Source organism: Bos grunniens, chromosome 4 (genome assembly GCF_055505025.1).
Source record: "Bos grunniens cultivar Pamir isolate PY7600 chromosome 4, Bosgru_T2T1.0, whole genome shotgun sequence".
NCBI lineage: Eukaryota > Metazoa > Chordata > Mammalia > Artiodactyla > Bovidae > Bos > Bos grunniens.
In genome coordinates, this window is record NC_141168.1 from 7,101,124 (window position 1) to 7,121,139 (window position 20,016).

A 20,016-nucleotide genomic window follows, 5' to 3' on the forward strand; every position below is an offset into this window, starting at 1 on the left:
GCAGGTCTTGACCTTACTCCCTCCTATCTGTCTTGTTGTGGTTCCTTCTTTTTACCTTTAGATGTGGAAAATCTTTTCTACTAGTTCTTAGATCATAGTTATTTTCTAGATGCTTATAATTCTGGCATGCCCATAGGAGGGGTTGTGCTCAGGGTCTTCCTACCCTGCCATCTTGGCCACAATCTGAGTGTCAGCACTCTGTTTTTGACCCAGTAGTTTTTTCTCGACTTTCACAGCATGACCCATCTTGTTTCCCTCCTTTTTGTAATCTCTGCAAGGCCTAGTATGGTAGTGACTAGGTAGGTGTGGCCATTCAACTGTAACTTTCAATTAGACAATTTGGAATAAAATTTAAAAATCAGTTCTTCAATTACACTTCTTATATTTCATGAGCTTAATAATAACCCATGTGGCTCAGGGCAACCATATGGAACCACACAAAACAGTTTCATCTTTGCAAAGAGTTCTAACTCTCCTGGATGATCACAGGGGCAGCAGGTCTTTTGGGTGAGTTTGGATGGCTCCTCCCTCACTTCCTGTCTCCTCCTTTTAATAGCTTTGCATCACCTCCTGGTTCAGCCTTGTCTTCAAAGTAAGAGAAGGGAGCAGACCCCAGATTTTCTAGGTAAGGAAAGAGGTGTGTTTGTGGGGGTGAGAGGGAGGGAGGGAAATGTGTGATTTGATGGACGGGGACTCCTCCCCTGGATCTGTATCTTAAATCTCCTTGCAAACTTGCTCTCAGAATATATTTCTCATTGGGTTTCTGTTTGCTGTTTTTGATGATTTTAGGCTGCAATCTGTTTTGAAGGCTGAGCCCTACAAATTGATGCCTCTTTCCATGGTGATGGCTCAGAGGATACTTGTACAAACAAATGATTCCTCTCACCATTCATAGAATTTATAAGAAAACTTGAAGTTTTCAGGATTAGCATTGACCAAGCAGACAGAATTCATTCTGTGGGAAGCTGGTGTTGAGAAGAGCTCGAGGAGATGTAAGAGGCACAGCTCAGCACTTCCCCTGTTGCAAAACCAGCACGCAGAGCAGGACCAGTGAGTCTGTTACCCAGTTAACTCTCTGCTCAGAGCTGCCCCTTTGGACCTGCCTCCTCAGGGACAGTTTCTTCCTGGGCCTCACCCCGAGTTGGGGAAAAGAAGCTTTTAGAAGACAGGAGGAGGGAGATGCCAACCCATGTTACTATCTACCATTCAGGAGAAGCAGGGGACCCACTGATGCTTGTTCCTTAAACAGTAGGAGGAGAATTCAGCCATCCAGTGTCAGTGTGTAGACAAGGTCAGTCCTCTGGTTTAATATCTGAACTAGGATAAACAGAACAGCATTAAAGAATGCTGAGGCAGAGTCCACAGACTGGACAGCAGACTTTAAGAAATAACCCAAACCTTGTATGTTCCTATTTCTGGTATCTTACTCCTCCTAACGCCCACAACCAACATGAACTTTATGAACAAAGCTTATTCTTTAAAATTAGGTGATATCAGTTCCCAGTTTATAAGAAGCTATTTCCTACTCTTATTCCTAATCGACTTTCAAAAGAAAGTGCTTCAAATTTGTATTTGATGCATTCCTACCAGATGACTCTATCTTTAGCAAATAGCATTTTCAGCCTGTTCTAGTTAAAATCTGCTCTGCTAAGAATTCTTCAAATGGCTTTCTCCATTGCCCAACCTTAGTAGGTAGTGATAAAAGAAAGCATCTAAAATGTAATGCAATGTTTCAAGAGCAATGTGGTTTTAATAAGTAAAAGATAAGTTTTTTCACAGCCAGATGCAAGCGAGATATAAAGCTCAATCACAGAGGAGGCAAGAAACAGTGGGGTATTTTTTAATCAAGTAATTCATTAAACAAATAGTTTTTGAGATCCATGCTTTGTCCAATACTGTGCTTTTTTCCTTGGGAATAATGGGGTATGCAAGACACAGACAGTTCACCATCACAAAGCTAGCAGTCTACAAGGAGACAGTAAAAAAAATCAAACCACTTCCTATTGTGGTATGTATTCTATAGAAACTCTAGGGTGTAGTTAGAACAAACTTCAGACCAAACCTGTCTTGTTGGTTGATGATGTGGGTGGAGAGGCCCCCTCTGGAGAAATAACAAAACACTGAGGCCTCAGGGCTGAGCATAAACCAGTTGGCCATTGGGTAGAGGTGGGAGTGCTCCAGGGAGGGGGAGGTGCTCCTCAAAGATCTAGGAGCTGGGGGGAGCTTAGGGGATATAGGGGACACTGAGGAGGCCAGTATGATTAAAGCTTTTTGAGAGAGAGAGAGAGAAATTGATCGTGCAAGGCCTTTGGGATCATTCCAAGGGCTTTCAACTATTTGAAAAATAAAAAACCAAAACAATCCATTAGAAAATCTAAATGAGAAAAAAACAAATATCAAAAAGACATCTGACTATGTATAGAGAGAGTAACATGGAAATATACATTACCATATGTAAAATAGATAGCCAATGGGAATTTGCTGTATGACTCAGGGACCTCAAACCGGGGCTCAGTAACAACCTAGAGGGGCAGGATGTGGAGGGAGGTGGGAGGGATGTTCAAGTGGGAGCGAACATGGTAAACCTATGACTGATTCATGTTGATGTTTGGTAGAAACCAACACAATGCTGTAAAGCAATTATCCTTTGATTATAAATTTTAAAAAGGCCTCTGACTATTGAGTAGAGGAGGGATTGAAGATACAGTATCATTTGGGAGCCTACTACATTGCAATCAAATGATAGGATTGGATTCACATGGAGATGGGGAGAAATGGATACTTTTTCATTTGGGGAACTAAAATCTATAGGATTTGGTGATGGACTGTGAGCAAGTGAGGAAAGAAGTGTTTCAGAGATGACCCCGAGGTTCTTCATGAGCCATTTTGTGATGCCACTTACTGAAATTTGAGTTAGGCTAGGGATGGAAGTCAGGGTTTCATTTTATCCAAATCGGTTGGAGATGCCCACAAAATTGCCAAATGGAATTGCCAACTGGGAAGGGTCCAGGCTGCAGACTACATATAAATGGCATTCAGAGCAATAATTGAATAGAGGCGGGAGGGGCACCCAGAACCAGTGCCAAGGAAGCACTTGAAGCACTAACATCTGTGTAAAGAAACTTGACAGTCTGAAAATGAGACTGAAAGCAGAATTAAGAAGTATTGAGAAATAGAGGAGAGATCGAGCAGCAAGTTTATGAAGAAAGTGTTGTTTACAGGAGGTCAATGTTTCTGGTTTGTTCTGCATTTCCCTGACATAACATAGTTCTGTCTCTCTATTCCCAGGAATCCAAACCACAATGGCAGCCCAGTACCTCAGCGAACGCAGGACCAGCCATGGTGAGAGGCTGCTTGGGGAGGGCAGCCAGGCTTGGTGGGGAGGGCTGGGACTCTCCTGCCCTGTCATCCAGCCAACCTGTACAAGAGTGAAACATCTTCAACCACATTTCTCATTTTCCCCTCATTTGCTCTGCTTTCTCATTCTCTCCACCCTCTATCCATCCTCCTTGTGATGTAGCTTAACAGCGAGCAGGAGGAGAGTTCCAATGCCCTGACTGCTCCCGGGCTTGATGAGGTTTCCTACTTGCTACTTCCTGCCATGTGGGCACGTGGATCAGGGGCTGTGGCCTCCCAGGTGGTTTCTCTGCCTCTCTCTTCAGCCTGAGAGGACTGGGAAGGAGGAGCGTGGGGGTGATCAATGCCTCATTCAGGCCCCTAATTTCCCTGCTCCCAGTGGCCTCACTCTAAGAAACACACTCAACAGACTGATCACTCCGTTTCTCATATAACCCTCCCTCTACCCATTTATCCTAGGAATAGATTCTATCATTTGAGCTTTTGCTGGTTCAGCAAATCACCCTGTAATTTAGGAACCTAAAACAGCAATCATTTAGTTGGCTCTTAATTTTGAGGGTCACTTCCACCTCCTGCGAAGAGTTGACTCATTGGAAAAGACTCTGATGCTGGGAGGGATTGGGGGCAGGAGGAGAAGGGGCCGACAGAGGATGAGATGGCTGGATGGCATCACCGACTCAATGGACGTGAGTGTGAGTGAACTCCAAGACTTGGTGATGGACAGGGAGGCCTGGCGTGCTGCGATTCATGGGGTTGCAAAGAATCGAACACGACTGAGCGACTGAACTGAACTGAACTGGGCTGTGCTTGGGTCTGGACCAACCTGGCTAATCTCAGCCAGATTGACTCATGTGTGGGTGCTCAGCTGGTGGTTCAGGATGCAACACAATATCTTGGATAGCCTCACAGACATGTCTGGTGGTCAGCAAGCTCTGGGTCGGCCAGGCAGACAGGGATAACAGGGCCTTGTGCCCTCACCAAGTAGGCTAGTCCAGGGCAGGTGTAGGGTTCCAAAAATCAGAAAGAGAAGGCAAAGCACAATGTGTCAGTGCTTTTGGATTCTCTGCTTAACCATGTTTTCATGATCCTATGATCCAAAGCAAGTCACATGGCCCAGTCAGACTGAAGGGTTGGAGAAACAGACTCAGCATCCTGATGAGAGGAGCTGAGAATCCACCTTCCCAAAAGGCACGAGTGCAGAGATGGACTCCTTCGTGGCTATGGCTGCCATCTTCAGAGTTTGCCATCCATTGGCCACATATCAGCATTGGGCAATGGTTGTGGTGTTGGCACTGTCCTTGGTGCCTTTTCACTGCCAGGCCATGAATTTCCTATACCCTCTCTCTAAGGCCAACCAATGCCCTGGGATCTCCTTAGGTTGGAGCTTCTATTGTGAGGCTAACTATTAAGAATACTCTGAATTCTTATGTACATTTTTTTTTAGATAAATCTTAGCCATCCCATATCCAGTGTTTGCAGCATTGGGTTACTTCTTTTATCCCGGGATTCTGGTTCTGAAATGGGTAAAACTCTGTCTTAGGGATTCAGGGAGCAGCAGCAAACACTTCATCAGAAAGTGTGTGGGAGATGGAGATTAACTACAGATTTTGTGGACATCACAGGAGGGGTTTCCTCAAGTTCCTGGTTCTGTTTGATTGATATATTTTTTTAAATTTTATTTTATTTTTAAACTTTACAATATTGTATTAGTTTTTCCAAATATCGAAATGAATCTGCCACAGGTATACATGTGTTCCCCATCCTGAACCCTCCTCCCTCCTCCCTCCCCATACCATCCCTCTGGGTCGTCCCAGTGCACCAGCCCCAAGCATGATTGATATTTTTTAAAGATTAGCCCACCTCACAGAATAGACTGAAAGGGACAATGTGGAAGTGGAGACACCTGTTAGCAGACTGCTGAGGCAGGGGTGGTGATGGAATCTGGACTGGAATGATGATCTTCAAAGCAGAGACAGACGAACAGATTTGGAGCCAAGAGAACATCTGATGGGTTGGGTCTGGAATGTAGGGGAAAGAGGGGAGTCAAGGGTGACTCCTAGGTTTCTAGTCTGAGGACCTGGATGAATGGTGATGCCTCTGAAAATAACTTGGAGTTGGTAACAGTGTCTATGATGTTGTATGTGGGATAATGTAGGCATTGTCTCAAAGCAGAAATGGGTAAATATAACATAGGATTCCTCATGCAGGAATCAGACCCTTAAGTTCAAGGGCCGCCTGGCAAGGTCTGCCTTCTTGGAAAAACAGGCTTTCACATGTGACTGTCAATTGCCTTCCCTCTGGTCCTGGGTCTATGCCTGACAAATCCAGGGGGCTTTGACTTTATAGACACATTGCAGAGATATGCAGAGACTTGCTAAATACAAGCACAGAAAGAGCTGGTAGATGATTTAGTGTTTAAATTCAGGTTTCAATTGCTGTGCTCTACTGCTCTGATATTAACTTTCAACTTTCCTAGGAAGTCGAATATGCATAATCAGTTTTGTGTTATCCCCTATCTTATGAAGAACAGCTACTGGTAGCAACTCAGAGTCCTCTTCTTAATCACATTGTTTCCTCCTCTATGAGCTTTTGTTTCCATAAGGTCAGAGTAAGAAGCTGAAAGGGATCCTGAAAAATACCTGTTGTTATTGTTGTTCACTTGCTAAGTCATGCCCATGGATTGCAGCTTGCCAGGTTCCTCTGTCTTCTACTCTCTCCTGGAGTTTGCTCAAATTCATGTCCATTGATTTGATGATGCTGTCTAGCCATTTTATCCTCTGCCACCCGCTTCTCCTTTTGCCTTCAAACTTTCCCGGCATCAGAATCTTTTCCAGTGAGTCTGCTCTTTGCATCAGGTGGCCAAAGTATTGGAGCTTCGGCTACAGCATCAGTCCTTCCAATGAACATTCAGGGTTGAATATTTATTCAGTGGGCGGGAGCCTTGCAGCGGAGACATTTGAAGTTCATTCTAACACTGGGTCTTCTGTTTCCTGATGTTCCAGGGCTTGCAAACTCTGGAGATTCCCAGCTGAGACTTGTCTTAGTGGGTAAGACTGGGGCAGGAAAAAGCGCAACAGGAAACAGCATCCTCAGAGAGAAAGTGTTTCCGTCTAGCTTTTCGGCTGTATCCATCACCAAGCACTGTAAGAAAGGAAGCAGCACCTGGAAGGGGAGAGAAGTTGTCATCGTGGACACACCTGGCCTCTTTGACACGGAGGTCCCAGACGCTGAGACTCTCAAGGAGATTACCCGCTGCATGGTGCTGACTTCCCCGGGGCCTCACGCTCTGCTCCTGGTCATCCCACTGGGCCGTTACACGCTGGAAGACCAGAAAGCCACAGAGAAGATCCTGACAATGTTTGGAGAGAGAGCTAGGGAACACATGATTCTCTTATTCACCCGGAAAGATGACTTAGAAGGCATGGATTTCCATGATTACTTAAAGCAAGATCCTACAGCCATCCAAAAGCTGATTCGCAAGTTTAGAGATCGCTACTGTGTTTTCAACAACAAGGCCACAGGAGCTGAGCAGGAGAACCAGAGGGAGCAGCTGCTGGCCCTGGTCCAGGATGTGGTGGACAAGTGCAATGGTCGATACTACACGAATAGCCTGTATCAGAAGACCGAGGAGGAGATTCAGAAACAAATCCAAGTGTTACAAGAATATTACAGAGCAGAGCTCGAGAGAGTGAAAGCTCAGATAAAACAGGAGCTTGAAGAGGAAATCAGAAAGCTGAAGGATGAACTAGAACAGCAAAAGCGGAAGGTGGAAATGGAAAGGCAATTGGCAGAAACGGAGGCTCACTGGGTTTCAAGGCAGCAAAGAGCCAGAGATGATGTTTTGAGTCAGAAAAAGATATTTGAAATCATCTATACCTTGTTACAGGTTGCTTCCTTTGTCTTCCCTCTGTTTAGGGATTAAACTTCATGAAAATCTTTCTATATTTCCTGCATATTTTGGGGTGGTCCTGCCCCACATAACTCAGAGCATTCTCCTTTTTCTCTGAGACTCTCAGGGCTAAGGAGAGTAAGTTCACTATTGATAATTGGTATATGTTTGATTGATTTAACAGGAAAGGGATAAATTCTCAACTTGTGAAACTCCAAAGCAGAAAGTATTGATGCTCCTTATTTGTGAATTCTTCCTCAGAGACACCAAGACAGGGAATGCAGGAGACCAAAGAAGATGACCCCAAGCTTTCTCTCTTTATCCCTAGAAAAGATTTCTCTGCTAGATTCTTTCTAGATTGGTGGGTGATCTTCCCTTACAGCTTTTTCTCACTTATTTTGTCTTTAGACAGCATTGATCATCTTACCCTTATAGTTTATTAGAAAGATCAATTCTTTCCATTAGTTAAACTTACAGAAGGAGATACTGATAGAAATCTTTCTAGATGAATGGAAATTTGTTCACTTATAATTTTACTGAAGGCCTCAAATTGTTCCTTATCAGCTGACCATTACGAACAAAGGTTCTCTGGCAAATAGATCTTTCAGAACTTAACTACCTGAAATGCCAAATGGCACAAAACATATTCAACAGATAAGGGAATAATGCTTGGTGTGTTCAGATGTATCTGTAGGAAGTCTTTGACCAACAAACAGTTTGCTGAATAACCAGTTCTCTCCTTTTCCTGTGAAAATAACAGCTGTCCCATGCAGATGAATTGTTTGCTTACTGTTATTTTAATAAAATGCTTCTGTTCTCTCATACTTGTGCAAATTGGAAAAATTTTTTTTTCCTTGAAAAGCACCACTATTCCTTCTAAGAACAGGGGTGAATTTCAGTTTTTTTTGGTAAAAGTTCAAGATGATTTTGGTGTAGACTTGGTCCACCCTCCAGACATCTCCCCTCCCCTTTCCCCCCAACCCCGGAAGATTTGAGCCACATTCTCAACGCCTCTGTCAGTCAAAGTCTACATTCTCCTTGGATTCATCCATTATGTTGGTAGAAATTATGTGTAACCGAGGTTTCTGAGACCTTTGTGGCTTTCCTGCTGCAGAAATTCTTTTAAATCTATGGATAAAATAGAGACATCCCTGTCCCTTTTCTCCTCTTCCAATGGGTCCTCTTCACCTATTAATTGTAGGCTTTCCCCAAGCACATTCCCATGTTCTTCCAATATGGTCTGAAGGTCACACGTGATCTATGCCAACTCTCCTTGCTTGGTCATCTTAAAATCATCTTCTCCATGCCCTAACCCATTCTGTCCAAAAGAGGACATAATGCCTTGCACTGACTTCCCCCAAACACACAGGACTGTACCCTTAACACAGCTTCTATCTATCAATAGCTGACTTACTTTGCTGTACAGTAGAAACTAACATACTATTGGAAAGAAACTATTGCTGTTGTTGTTCAGTCACTAAAGTGAAGTTAAGTTGCTCAGTCATGTCCGACTCTTTGTGACCCCATGGACTGTAGCCTACCACGCTCGTCTGTCCATGGGATTTTCCAGGCAAGAGTACTGGAGTGGGTCACCATGTCTTTCTCCAGAGGATCTTCTTGACCCAGGGATTGAACCCAGGTCTCTCCTATTGTAGGCAGACACTTTACTGTCTGTGCCACAGGGGAAGTTAGCAAAGGCTCAAGGATATGAGAAGCACCTGGCAAAGAAGCACAGGACTACAGCAGAGGCGGTCCCTCTGAGTGGACAGATTCCCTTTCACTCTGCAGAATGTGGGAGAACTTAGTCTCTATAGCTTTCATCATTGGTGTTTCAGTCAAAATTCTTAGGTGTGAATTTAACATGCTATTGTATTACAACTTTCCACAAGCAAATATTCCACCAAAGAACAACACATACCCCTCAAAGAAAATTAAATTCAGGTTTAAGATGAAAAAAAAAAAGCTAGCTGCAGTGGTAATTTTCAGTATAAATGCATTCAATTATTCTTATTCTTGCACCCCAGGTTAATGCTATAGATGAGACAAAGAAAATCATTCTACTATTTATTTCCCATCTCATTCCTTTAAATCATTTCATCAAAATAATCTGAACATGAGTATATGGATACTTGTTTTGTTATAAGAATGTACAGTTTAAAAGTCCCTGAGACACATCCAAGAATGGATTGAAATGTATTCAATGTAATTCCATCTATGGGGTCGCACAGAGTTGGCCACGACTGAAGTGACTTAGCAGCAACAGCAGCAATGTAATTATTTGCCATATTTTGACACTGGCTTTCTTTGGGATTAAAATGAAAACTGACCTTTCCCAATCCTGTGGCGATTGTTTAGTTTTCCTGATTTGCTGGCGCACTGAGTGTAGCACATTAACAGGATTTGGCTGGAATTCCATCACCTCCCCTAGCTTTACTAATTACCAAGGACTTGGCTCCCTTCCCTGATACTTAAGGAATGTGACTTTTAAGAAAGATATGCATGATATATATACACATATATAATATATATAAAATAATATTTACAATTTTCCAGGCCTGGTTTACAAAAAGCAGAGGAACCAGATGTCAAATTGCCAACATCCGTTAGATCACACAGAAAGCAAGGGAATTCAAGAAAAACATCTAATTCTGCTTCATTGACTACGCTAAAGCCTTTGACTGTGTGAATCACAGCAAACTGTGATCTTCAAGAGATGGGAATATCAGACCTCCTCACCTGTCTCCTGAGAAATCTGTTTGTGGATCAAAAAGCAGCAGTTAGAACCTTGCATGGAACAACAGACTGGTTCAAAATTGGGAAACGAGTACGACAAGGCTCAGCCTGTTTACTTAACTTATGTACAGAGAACATCATGAGAAATGCTGGGCTGGATGAAGCACAAGCTGGAATCAAGATGGCCAGGAAAATATCAATCACCTCAGATATGCAGATGATGCCACCCTTATGCCAGAAATTGAAGAGGAACTAAAGAACCTTGATGAGGGTAAAAGAGGAGAGTGAAAAAGCTGGCTTAAAACTCAACATTCAAAAAACAAAGATCGTGGCATCTGGTTCCATCACTTCATCGCAAGTAGAAAGGGGAAAAAGGAGAAACAGTGACAGATTTTCTTTCCTTGGGCTCCAAAATTACTGTGGATGATGACTGCAGCCATAAAATTAGAAGATGCTTGCTCCATGGAAGGAAAGGTATGACAAATCTAGACAGTGTATTAAACAGCAAAGATATCGCTTTGCCAACAAAAGTCTATATAGTGAAAGCTATGGGTTTTCCAGTAGTCATGTGAGAGTTGGACTATAAAGAAGGCTGATTGCTGAAGAATTGATGCTTTTGAACTGTGGTGTTAGAGAAGACTCTTGAGAGACCCTTGAGCTGCACGGAGATCAGTTAAACCTAAATGAATACAGCCTGAATATTCATTGGAAGGACAGATGCTGAAGCTGAAGGTCCAATACTTTAGTCACCTGTTGTGAAGCACTGACTCATTAGAAAAGACCCTGATGCTGGGAAAGATTGAAGGCAGGAGAAGAAGGGAACAACAAGGGATGAGATGGTTACATGGCATCAGCAACTTGATGGACGTGAGTTTGAGTAAACTTCAGAGGTTGGTGATGGATAGGGAAACCTGGCGTGCTGCAGTCCATGGCGTGGCAAAAAGTTGGACATGACTAAGTGACTGAACAACCATATATATATATATACACATGAACACACGCACACACACACACACACACGCACACACACACACATATGTGCTTAGTTGTTCAGTCATGCCCAATTCTTTGTGACCCCTTGGACTGTAGCCCACCAGGCTCCTCTGTCCATGAGGACTCTCCAGGCAAGAATACTGGAATGAGTGGCCATGCCCCTCTCCAATATGCACAAACACACATATATAAATATATATACTTTATTAATACTGCATAAGAATCTTCCTCTCTGGTGTCTGGCCTTTTTTTTTTTTTTTTAACCAATTTACTGATGCTGAGTAGTAAGTCATTTCGGGACTACAAAGAAGGCATTCAGCCTGGTCAGTTCAGTTCAGTTGCTCACTTGTGTCCAACTCTTTGCTATCACATGGACTGCAGCATGTCAGGCTTCCCTGTCCATCACCAGCTTCTGAAGTTTGCTCAAACTCATGTCCATCGAGTCGATGATGCCATCCAACCATCTCATCCTCTGTCATCTCCTTCTCCTCCTGCTTTAAATCTTTCCCAGCAACAGGGTCTTTTCCAGTGAGTCAGTTCTTCACATCAGGTGGCCAAAGCATTGGAGTTTCAGCTTCAACATCAGGCTTTCCAATGAATATTCAGAACTGATTTCTTTTAGGATGGACTGGTTGGATCTCCTTGCAGTCCAAGGGAATCTCAAGAATCTTCTCCAACACCACAGTTTAACAGCATCAATTCTTCAGTGCTCAGCTTTTTTACAGTCCAACTCTCACATCCATACATGACTACAGGGAAAACCATAGCTTTGACTAGATGGACCTAGTCGGCAAAGTACTGTCTCTGCTTTTTAATATGCTGTCCAGGTTGGTCATAGCTTTTCTTCCAAGGAACAAGCATCTCTTAATTTCATGGCTGCAGTCACCATCTGCAGTGATTTTGGAGCCCCCCAAAATAAAGTCTCTCACTGTTTCCACTGTTTCCCCATATATTTGCCACAAATTGATGGAACCATACACCATGATTAGTTTTCTGAATGTTAAGTTTTAGGCCAACTTTTTCACTCCTCTTTCACTTTCATCAAGAGGCTCCTTAGTTCTTCTTCACTTTCTTCCCTAAGGGTGGTGTCATCTGCATATCTGAGGTTATTGATATTTCTCCTGGAAATCTTGATTCCAGCTTGTGCTATTTCCAGCCCAGCGCTTCTCATGATGTACTCTGCATATAAGTTAAATAAGCAGGGTGACAATATACAGCCTTGACGTACTCCTTTTCTTGTTTGGAACCAGTCTGTTGTTCCATGTCCAGTTCTAACTGTTGCTTCCTGACCTGCATACAGATTTCTCAGGAGGCAGATCCGGTGGTCTAGTATTCCCATTTCTTGAAGAATTTCCCACAGTTTGTTGTGATCCACACAATCAAAGACTTTGGCATAGGCAATAGGGTAGAAGTAGATGTTTTTCTAGAACTCTCTTGCTTTTTTGATAATCCAATGGATGTTGGCAATTTGATTTCTGCTTACTCTGCCTTTTCTAAAACCGGCTTGAACATCTGGAAGTTCCCGGTTCACATATCATGGAAGCCTGGCTTGGAGGATTCTGAGCATTATTTTACTAGCATGTGAGATGAGTGCAGTTGTGCAGTAGTTTGAACATTCTTTGGCATTGCCTCCCTTATATGCAGAGTACATCATGAGAAACGTTGGGCTGGAAGAAGCACAAGCTGGAATCAAGATTACTTGGAGAAATATCAATAACCTCAGATATGCAGACAACACCAGCCTTATGGCAGAAAGTGAAGAGGAACTAAAAATCCTCTTGATGAAAGTGAAAGAGGAGAGTGAAAAAGTTGGCTTAAAGCTCAACATTCAGAAAACAAAGATCATGGCATCTGGTTCCATCACTTCATGGCAGATAGATGGGGAAACTGGAAACAGTGTCAGACTTTATTTTTTGGGACTCCAAAATCGCTGCAGATGGTGACTGAAGCCGTGAAATTAAAAGACACTTACTCCTTGGAAGGAAAGTTATGACCAACCTAGATAGCATATTCAAAAGCAGAGACATTACTTTGCCAACAAAGGTCCGTCTAGTCAAGGCTATGGTTTTTCCAGTGGTCACGTATGGATGTGAGAGTTGGACTGTGAAGAAAGATGAGCACCGAAGAATTGATGCTTTTGAACTGTGGTGTTGGAGAAGACTCTTGAGAGTCCCTTGGGCTGCAAGGATATCCAACCAGTCTGTCCTAAAGGAGATCAGTCCTGGGTGTTCATTGGAAGGACTGATGCTGAAGCTGAAACTCCAATACTTTGGCCACCTGATGCAAAGAGTTGACTCATTGGAAAAGACCCTGATGCTGGGAGGGATTGGGGGCAGGAGGAGAGGGGACAACAGAGGATGAGATGGCTGGATGGCATCACTGCCTCGATGGACATGGGTTTGAGTGAACTCCGGGAGTTGGTGATGGACAGGGAGGCTTGGCGTGCTGCGATTCATGGGGTCGCAAAGAGTCGGACTCGACTGAGCAACTGAACTGAACTGAACTGACTTCAGACAGATTAAAAGAAGAAAAAATTTTATTAGAACTATGACACTATGAAAGAAGAAAACACATTATTTTTTCACGTACATGTAAGCGTCCACAAGAAAATGAAGACTTCTCAAATTGGCAAAATCTAAGTGCTTATATATTAGGTAAACAAAGAGAAGCAACTGTGAGAAAAGAGTAGAGACAGGAGTTATTTTTACAAGGTTTGTTTGTACAGACTACTCAGTTTCAACCCCTGGCTCCCCTGATAAAAATGTTTCCTCTTAGTATGGTATGGAAGGCATTTTCACTTGAGAAGAGTTTTATCTTCTGCTTTCAGGAAGAATGGGGTGGAGCGGGGCAGGGGGAGGGGGCTGTGGTCAGAGCATTCTTCTTGCACCTGCCATTTTTTTAAGTGCATTTAGCTCAAAATAATCCTTATGCCAAAGTGGTATATTTTGTCATTCCTTCAATAGTATTGGTTCTCACATTGTTCTTACTCTGGGTGATCAGCTCACAAAAATCCATAACTTATACATGTAGATTCTTTGCCATGTTTTGAGTGATACATATTTTTAAAATACAAAAAATTTTAGTATAAAATAATTATATATTAGCTCTATGCCAAAAATATGGTAAATGCCCAAGAAATATTAATTATTTTTATTGTGAGGGTAAAGTATTTAAATAAAAGTATAATAGAATTCAATCATTATATGCCGCATGGTCTCAATAAAACAGGACTTATTTTTATGGATAAAGAATAACTTGAGGAAATAAATCAAAATGCTCACAATGACTCCTTCTAGAAAATGAGAGGCAGAGTAAATAAATAACTTCTTTCTGGATCTTTATGCTTAATAGCATTTACAAATCTTCTGCATTAAGGATGCTTAAATTACTAAGAGTGACAGCAGAACCAAATAGAACAGTCAATGAATATAATGTCTGACACACATTATGCAATTAATCTGTCACAAAAATAAATTTTAAAATCTCATGTATTCAGTATTATCCAAATACTAAATGGTTTTGCTTTGCATTTTATTCTAGCAATGTGACAAAACACCAACACAAGATATAGTCTAAAGGTACCACACAGTTCCACGTGCTACTCTACAAAGCTCATTTAATCCTCACTCAGTATCTCAAAACTTTTCACTTTCATGCATTGGAGAAGGAAATGGCAACCCACTCCAGTGTTCTTGCCTGGAGATGGAGAATCCCAGGGACGGGCGAGCCTGGTGGGCTGCTGTCTGTGGGGTCAAACAGAGTCAGACACGACTGAAGCGACTTAGCAGCAGCAGCAGCAGTATCTCAAAAAGACATTGCAGAAACACAGAAACAGGGCTAAGTACCCACTCCATTCTTCATTTGGTCTTTGTGGGCCTTTATTACCCCAGTTGTAAACCCAAACAGTACTGTTATGAAGAATAATGGAATTTATACCATAAAAGCAATGTGCACTCTATAAAGGGCAAGACAGCTTTGAGTTAACTCTTATCCTCCTACATTTTACATATCTTGGGGGCATAATCAGGTCTTTGTAATCCCAGTAGCCATCAGAGTTTTTAAAATAAAAAAAAAGAGGATCAATAATGGCTTCTTAAATGGAATTTTTAAATGTCTTCCTCTTCCTCCATCCAATAATAGTTCTGACACTTCTGTTTTATAGATTATAAATCTTCAGTGACTAAGATGATCTTTGATAAAAACCAAAACTATTCTTAAAATTCAGCTGAGTGAACCTTTCTTCTGCTTTGTGTGTTGTACTTTCCTAGAAAACTGTTAACCTGCAAGGAGAAACTGTGTTACTTGTCTTGGATTCAATATAATACAAAGTGTGGCAAGAGGTAAGCATTTAATATATAACCAAAATTCTTTCTTTCTTGTTCCAAAAAGTGAAAGGGCTTTATAAAGCTCGATAGCTTTAAGGAAATGTTGGAGTAATCACCCTAAATATATAAAAATTGCTGATGATCAAATTGCTGTGGGCAATTTGATAATAAGCCACTCCTTGTGTTATAAAAGAAAGAATGAACATAGCAACATGTTTTGTCCATGATTTCAGCCTGACGTAATCCTAAAATTGGAAAGTGTGATTTGTGACACATGGACCTGAGTCAAGGACAAGTTTTCCTTAATGAATAGGCTTTATTGAATTAGTCATTGAGGGAGTAAATATACACAACCCAGTATCAGGGCTTATCTTCAAGACTTATAAGGGCAGACTTCCCGTGACCACTCTAACGCTCTGCTCTTCAGCCCACACTGTGCTCTCTCCATAGCTGAACCATGGCACAAGTATCAGGTACGTTAAAACTGTTGACAAACTGATAAAATGTCTTGGTTGAAAGCAATTTTAAAAGTTAAAGGTCATTAGTCAATTTTTTTCCCAACAAATATTACACAGATATTTTTTCACAGATACCCTCTATATTAAAATAGCCCTTCATGTTTTTTTCTTCTCCAACACACATAATATATGACATTTACAAGTGCAAATACCCTACCAGGCTATAGAATAAATAAGTACATTCACTATATTTTAACACCATCTCTTTCTCCCCTCTCAAGGAAGCAAGAAACAATAAGATTATGTGTAAATCCACCCTAATTTGTATTGTAAAAGTAATTACAAATTTTAATTCAATTCTTAGATGTAACAAATTACCTGCTAAATACATGACAACCAACTACTATTGTGAATTAAAGAGGATAATGGGATTCCCTGGTAGTCCAGCTGGTAAAGAATCTGCCTGCAATGCAGAAGACCTCAGTTGGATTCCTGGATTGGGAAGATCCCGTGGAGGAAGGTATGACAACCCACTTCTGTATTCTTCCCTGGAGAATCCCCATGGACAAAGGAGCCTGGCGGGCTACAGTCCATGGAGTCGCAAAGAGTCAGACATGACTGAGCAACTAAGCACACACACATGCAATGTCACACAGAAGGGGTACACTTTGGGGGTGAAAAGTGCTACTGGTACACAGTTCAAGAGGATTCACAGGAAAAAAAATGTTATCAAGGAATCCTATGATGAGTTTGAACAAAGTCAAATGTTATAAACATCTGAATAAAATCATTAATGCACCACTCAACAGATCTCTGAAAATTACTACCTACGAATACTGACTGATTCTAGCTCTCACTTCTGAGAATCCTATACTTGCCTATTCATGTACAAAGAAGAAATTTCTAAAAGAAATAAAACATTAGCAGCAAAGGGAACACTCTTGCACTGTTGGTAGGAAGGTAAATTGATACAGCCACTATGAAAGACAGTATTCAGAGTCCTTAAAAAACTAGGAATAAAACCACCATATGACCCAGCAATCCCACTCCTAGGCATATTATACCCTGAGGAAACCAAAATTGAAAAAGACATATGTATCCCATTGTTCACTGCAGCACTATTTACAATAGCTAGAACATGGAAGCAACCTAGATGTCCATCGCAGATGAGTGGATAAAGAAGTTGTGGTACATATACAGAATGGAATATTACTCAGCCATAAAAAGCAATGCATTTGAGTCAGTTCTGATGAGGTGGATGAACCTAGAACCTATTATACAGAGTGAAGTGAGTCAGAAAGAGAAAGATAAATATCATATTCTAACACATATATACAGAATCTAGAAGAATGGTACTGAAGAACTTATTTACAGGGCAGCAATGGAGAAACAGACACAGAGAATAGACTTATGGACATGGGAGAGGGGAAGAGAGGGTGATAAGTATGGAAAGAGTAACATGGAAGCTTACATCACCATGTGTAAAATAGATAGCCAAGGAGAATTTGCTGTATGGCTCAGGAAACTCAAACAGGGGCTCTGTATCAACCTAGAGGGGTGGGATGGGGAGGGAGATGGGAGGGAGGTTCAAAGGGAGGGGATATATGTATACCTGTGGCTAATTCATGTTGAGGTTTGACAGAAAACAACAAAATTCTGTAAAGCAATTATCCTTCAATAAAAAACAAATTAAAAAAAAAAACATTAGCAGTGTATCATTTGAAGACAGTATGACTAATATTTACTTTGTTGCTGAATTTTTTAAAACAGAGAGGTTGCTCCTCCATCTACCTAATTAAACATCATTATTTAAATGACAGATTAAAATTTTGGATCTAATCCTTATTCATTCACTATTGTGGGGAAAACTTAAAACCACTAAAAAGCGATGAGAATACTTTCATGATTATCAAATTCTTGGTAGTAAATTATGTCTGTTTCTTTTTTTTCTCTTCTATGATATTATACATGTTTTAATGCCATTCTCCCAAATCATCCCCCCCTCCCTGTCCCACAGAGTCCAAAAGGCTGTTCTATACATCTGTGTCTTTGTTTCTTTCATTAGTAATTCAATCCTAAGTAAGACTTATAACCTAGGAAAATAAGATTTAGACTAAAGAATTATTTGGTTATTTAAAAAACACATATGGTGATAAGCTGTACCTTTTTCCCATGAAAACTGAAAAACTGCAACCAAATAGTATTGAAAGCTAAGGATAGGAGCTTTATCTACACCCCTCCACATGTTTTACAGGATTTAGGTTATCACTTGTACTGTCATTCAAACTGATTTAAAATCTTAATGAATTTTCCTATTTTAAGTACAATGGTGAACTAGGTTTTGCACATCAATCTTCCTGTTACAAATAACTTAATGACCTGTAAAAGTACTTAAAAACATTTTTTTGAAAGCACTGAAAAATAATAAGACAGTAAAAAAATCATCAAGTCAGAAAAGTAAGAGGGGATTTCAAAAAAATAGTGCTGGAAATACTAAATATTTACATTTGAAGAAAAAAAGATAAAGGTGGACACTTACCTTACAAAAACTAACTCAAAATGGATCAAAGACCTAAATGTAAGAGCTAAAAGTATAAAACTCTTCATAGACAACATAGAGAGAAAGTTCCATGATACTGAATTTGACAATGATTTCTTAGATATGACACTAAAAACATAGGCAACAAAAGGAAAAAAAATAGATAAACTGGACTAAATCAAAATTTTAAACTTTTGTGGATAAAAGAATACTATCAATAGAATAAAAAGGCAACTGAAAAAATATTTGAAAATTACATACCTGATAAAGAATTCATATCTGGAAGCAACTCCTAATACTAAATTAAAATAGGGCAAATTAAAAAATGGGTTAAGGGACTTCCCTGGTGGTCCAGTGGTTGGGAGTCTGCCTGTCAATGCAGGGGACATGAGCCCAATCCCTGGTCCAGGAAGATTTCACATGCCATGGAGCAATTGAGTCTGTTGCTACTGAAGCCCATGCACCCTAGAGACCATGCTCTGCAATAAAAAAAGCCACTGCAATAAGAAGCCCATGGACTGCAACTAGAGAGAATCCCTGCTCACCACAAGTAGACAAAGCCCATGCAGCAACAAAGACCCCACACAGCCAAAAATAAACAAACAAAAAAAATGTAACGGGCTAAGGACTTGAATAGACACTTGTCCAAAGAAGACACACAACTAGCCAATAAGCATAAGAGAAGATGCTCAACATCACTAATCACTGGGGAAATGCAAATTAAAATCACAATAAGATACCACTTCACACCCATTAAAAGTTATTTAAAAAAAAAAAAAAAAAACAGGAAACAACAAGTATTGATGAGCATGTGGAGAAACTGGAACCCTTGTGTGCTGCTAATGAAAATGTAAAATGGCGCAGCTGTTGTGGAAAATAGTGCATTGATTCCTCAAAAAATTAAAAATAGAATTACTATATGATCCAGCAATTCCACCCATGGGTATATACCCAAAGGAAATGAGAGCAAGGATTCAAACAGATACTTGTACACCCATGTTCATAGCAACATTATAAACAACAGCCAAAAAGTAGAAACAAGTAAAGTTTCCAATCAGTAGATGAGTTGATAATCAAAATGTGGTATGAGTACACACAAACATACACACAGAAAGAGGAATATTATTCAGCTTTAAAAAGGAGTGAGATTCTGGTACATGTTATAACATGAATCTTAATGACATTATGTTAAGTGAAACAAGCCAGACACAAAAATACAACTACTACATGATTCTACTAATATGAGGTACTTAGAATAATCAAACTCATACAAAGTAGAACAGCAGTTACCAGGGGCTGAGGTGAGTGAGATAAAGAGAATATTGTGTAATGGGTTCAGTATGAGATGATGAAAAAGTTCAGGAGACGGATAGTGCTGATGTTTGTACAATGGTAATATATTATACTTAATGCCACTGAACTATACACTTAAAAACAGTTAAAATGGTAAATTTTATGTTATATATTTTACATTATGTATATTTTACCACAATTTTCCTTTAAGTGAAATGGGAATGAAAATTCAGCATGGAAAGCAAATTCTAAAGCCACATTTTCTCTGAAGGGTCCTTGCTGATCTTGAAAAATTAGAACCTTTGTTTTTATTGATTATCAGGGTGACTGATACAGAAATAAAACTGAGGGCCTAAGCCCCTCTCATAAGAAGCTGGAATTCCAAAGAGATACAACCTTAAGTGAGAATAACCCAAAGCAGATAACAAC

The 20,016-nt window shown here is 40.6% G+C and overlaps 1 protein-coding gene and 1 long non-coding RNA gene across 2 annotated transcripts; both read left to right on the forward strand.

Moving 5' to 3' along the window:
• Nucleotides 1-577: 577 nt before the first annotated feature.
• On the forward strand, nt 578-8,070 carry LOC147373469 (GTPase IMAP family member 4-like). Its single transcript, XM_086398208.1, has 3 exons — nt 578-625; nt 3,289-3,342; nt 6,360-8,070. Exons 2-3 carry the CDS (start codon nt 3,303-3,305, stop codon nt 7,277-7,279), a joined length of 960 nt encoding a protein of 319 aa, XP_086254334.1. The 5' UTR covers nt 578-625; nt 3,289-3,302; the 3' UTR covers nt 7,280-8,070.
• A 1,734-nt stretch (nt 8,071-9,804) lies between these two features.
• On the forward strand, nt 9,805-16,561 carry LOC147373470 (uncharacterized). Its single transcript, XR_015163094.1, has 3 exons — nt 9,805-13,683; nt 15,241-15,312; nt 16,120-16,561. It is a non-coding gene; the product is annotated as an uncharacterized LOC147373470 (long non-coding RNA).
• Nucleotides 16,562-20,016: the final 3,455 nt, after the last annotated feature.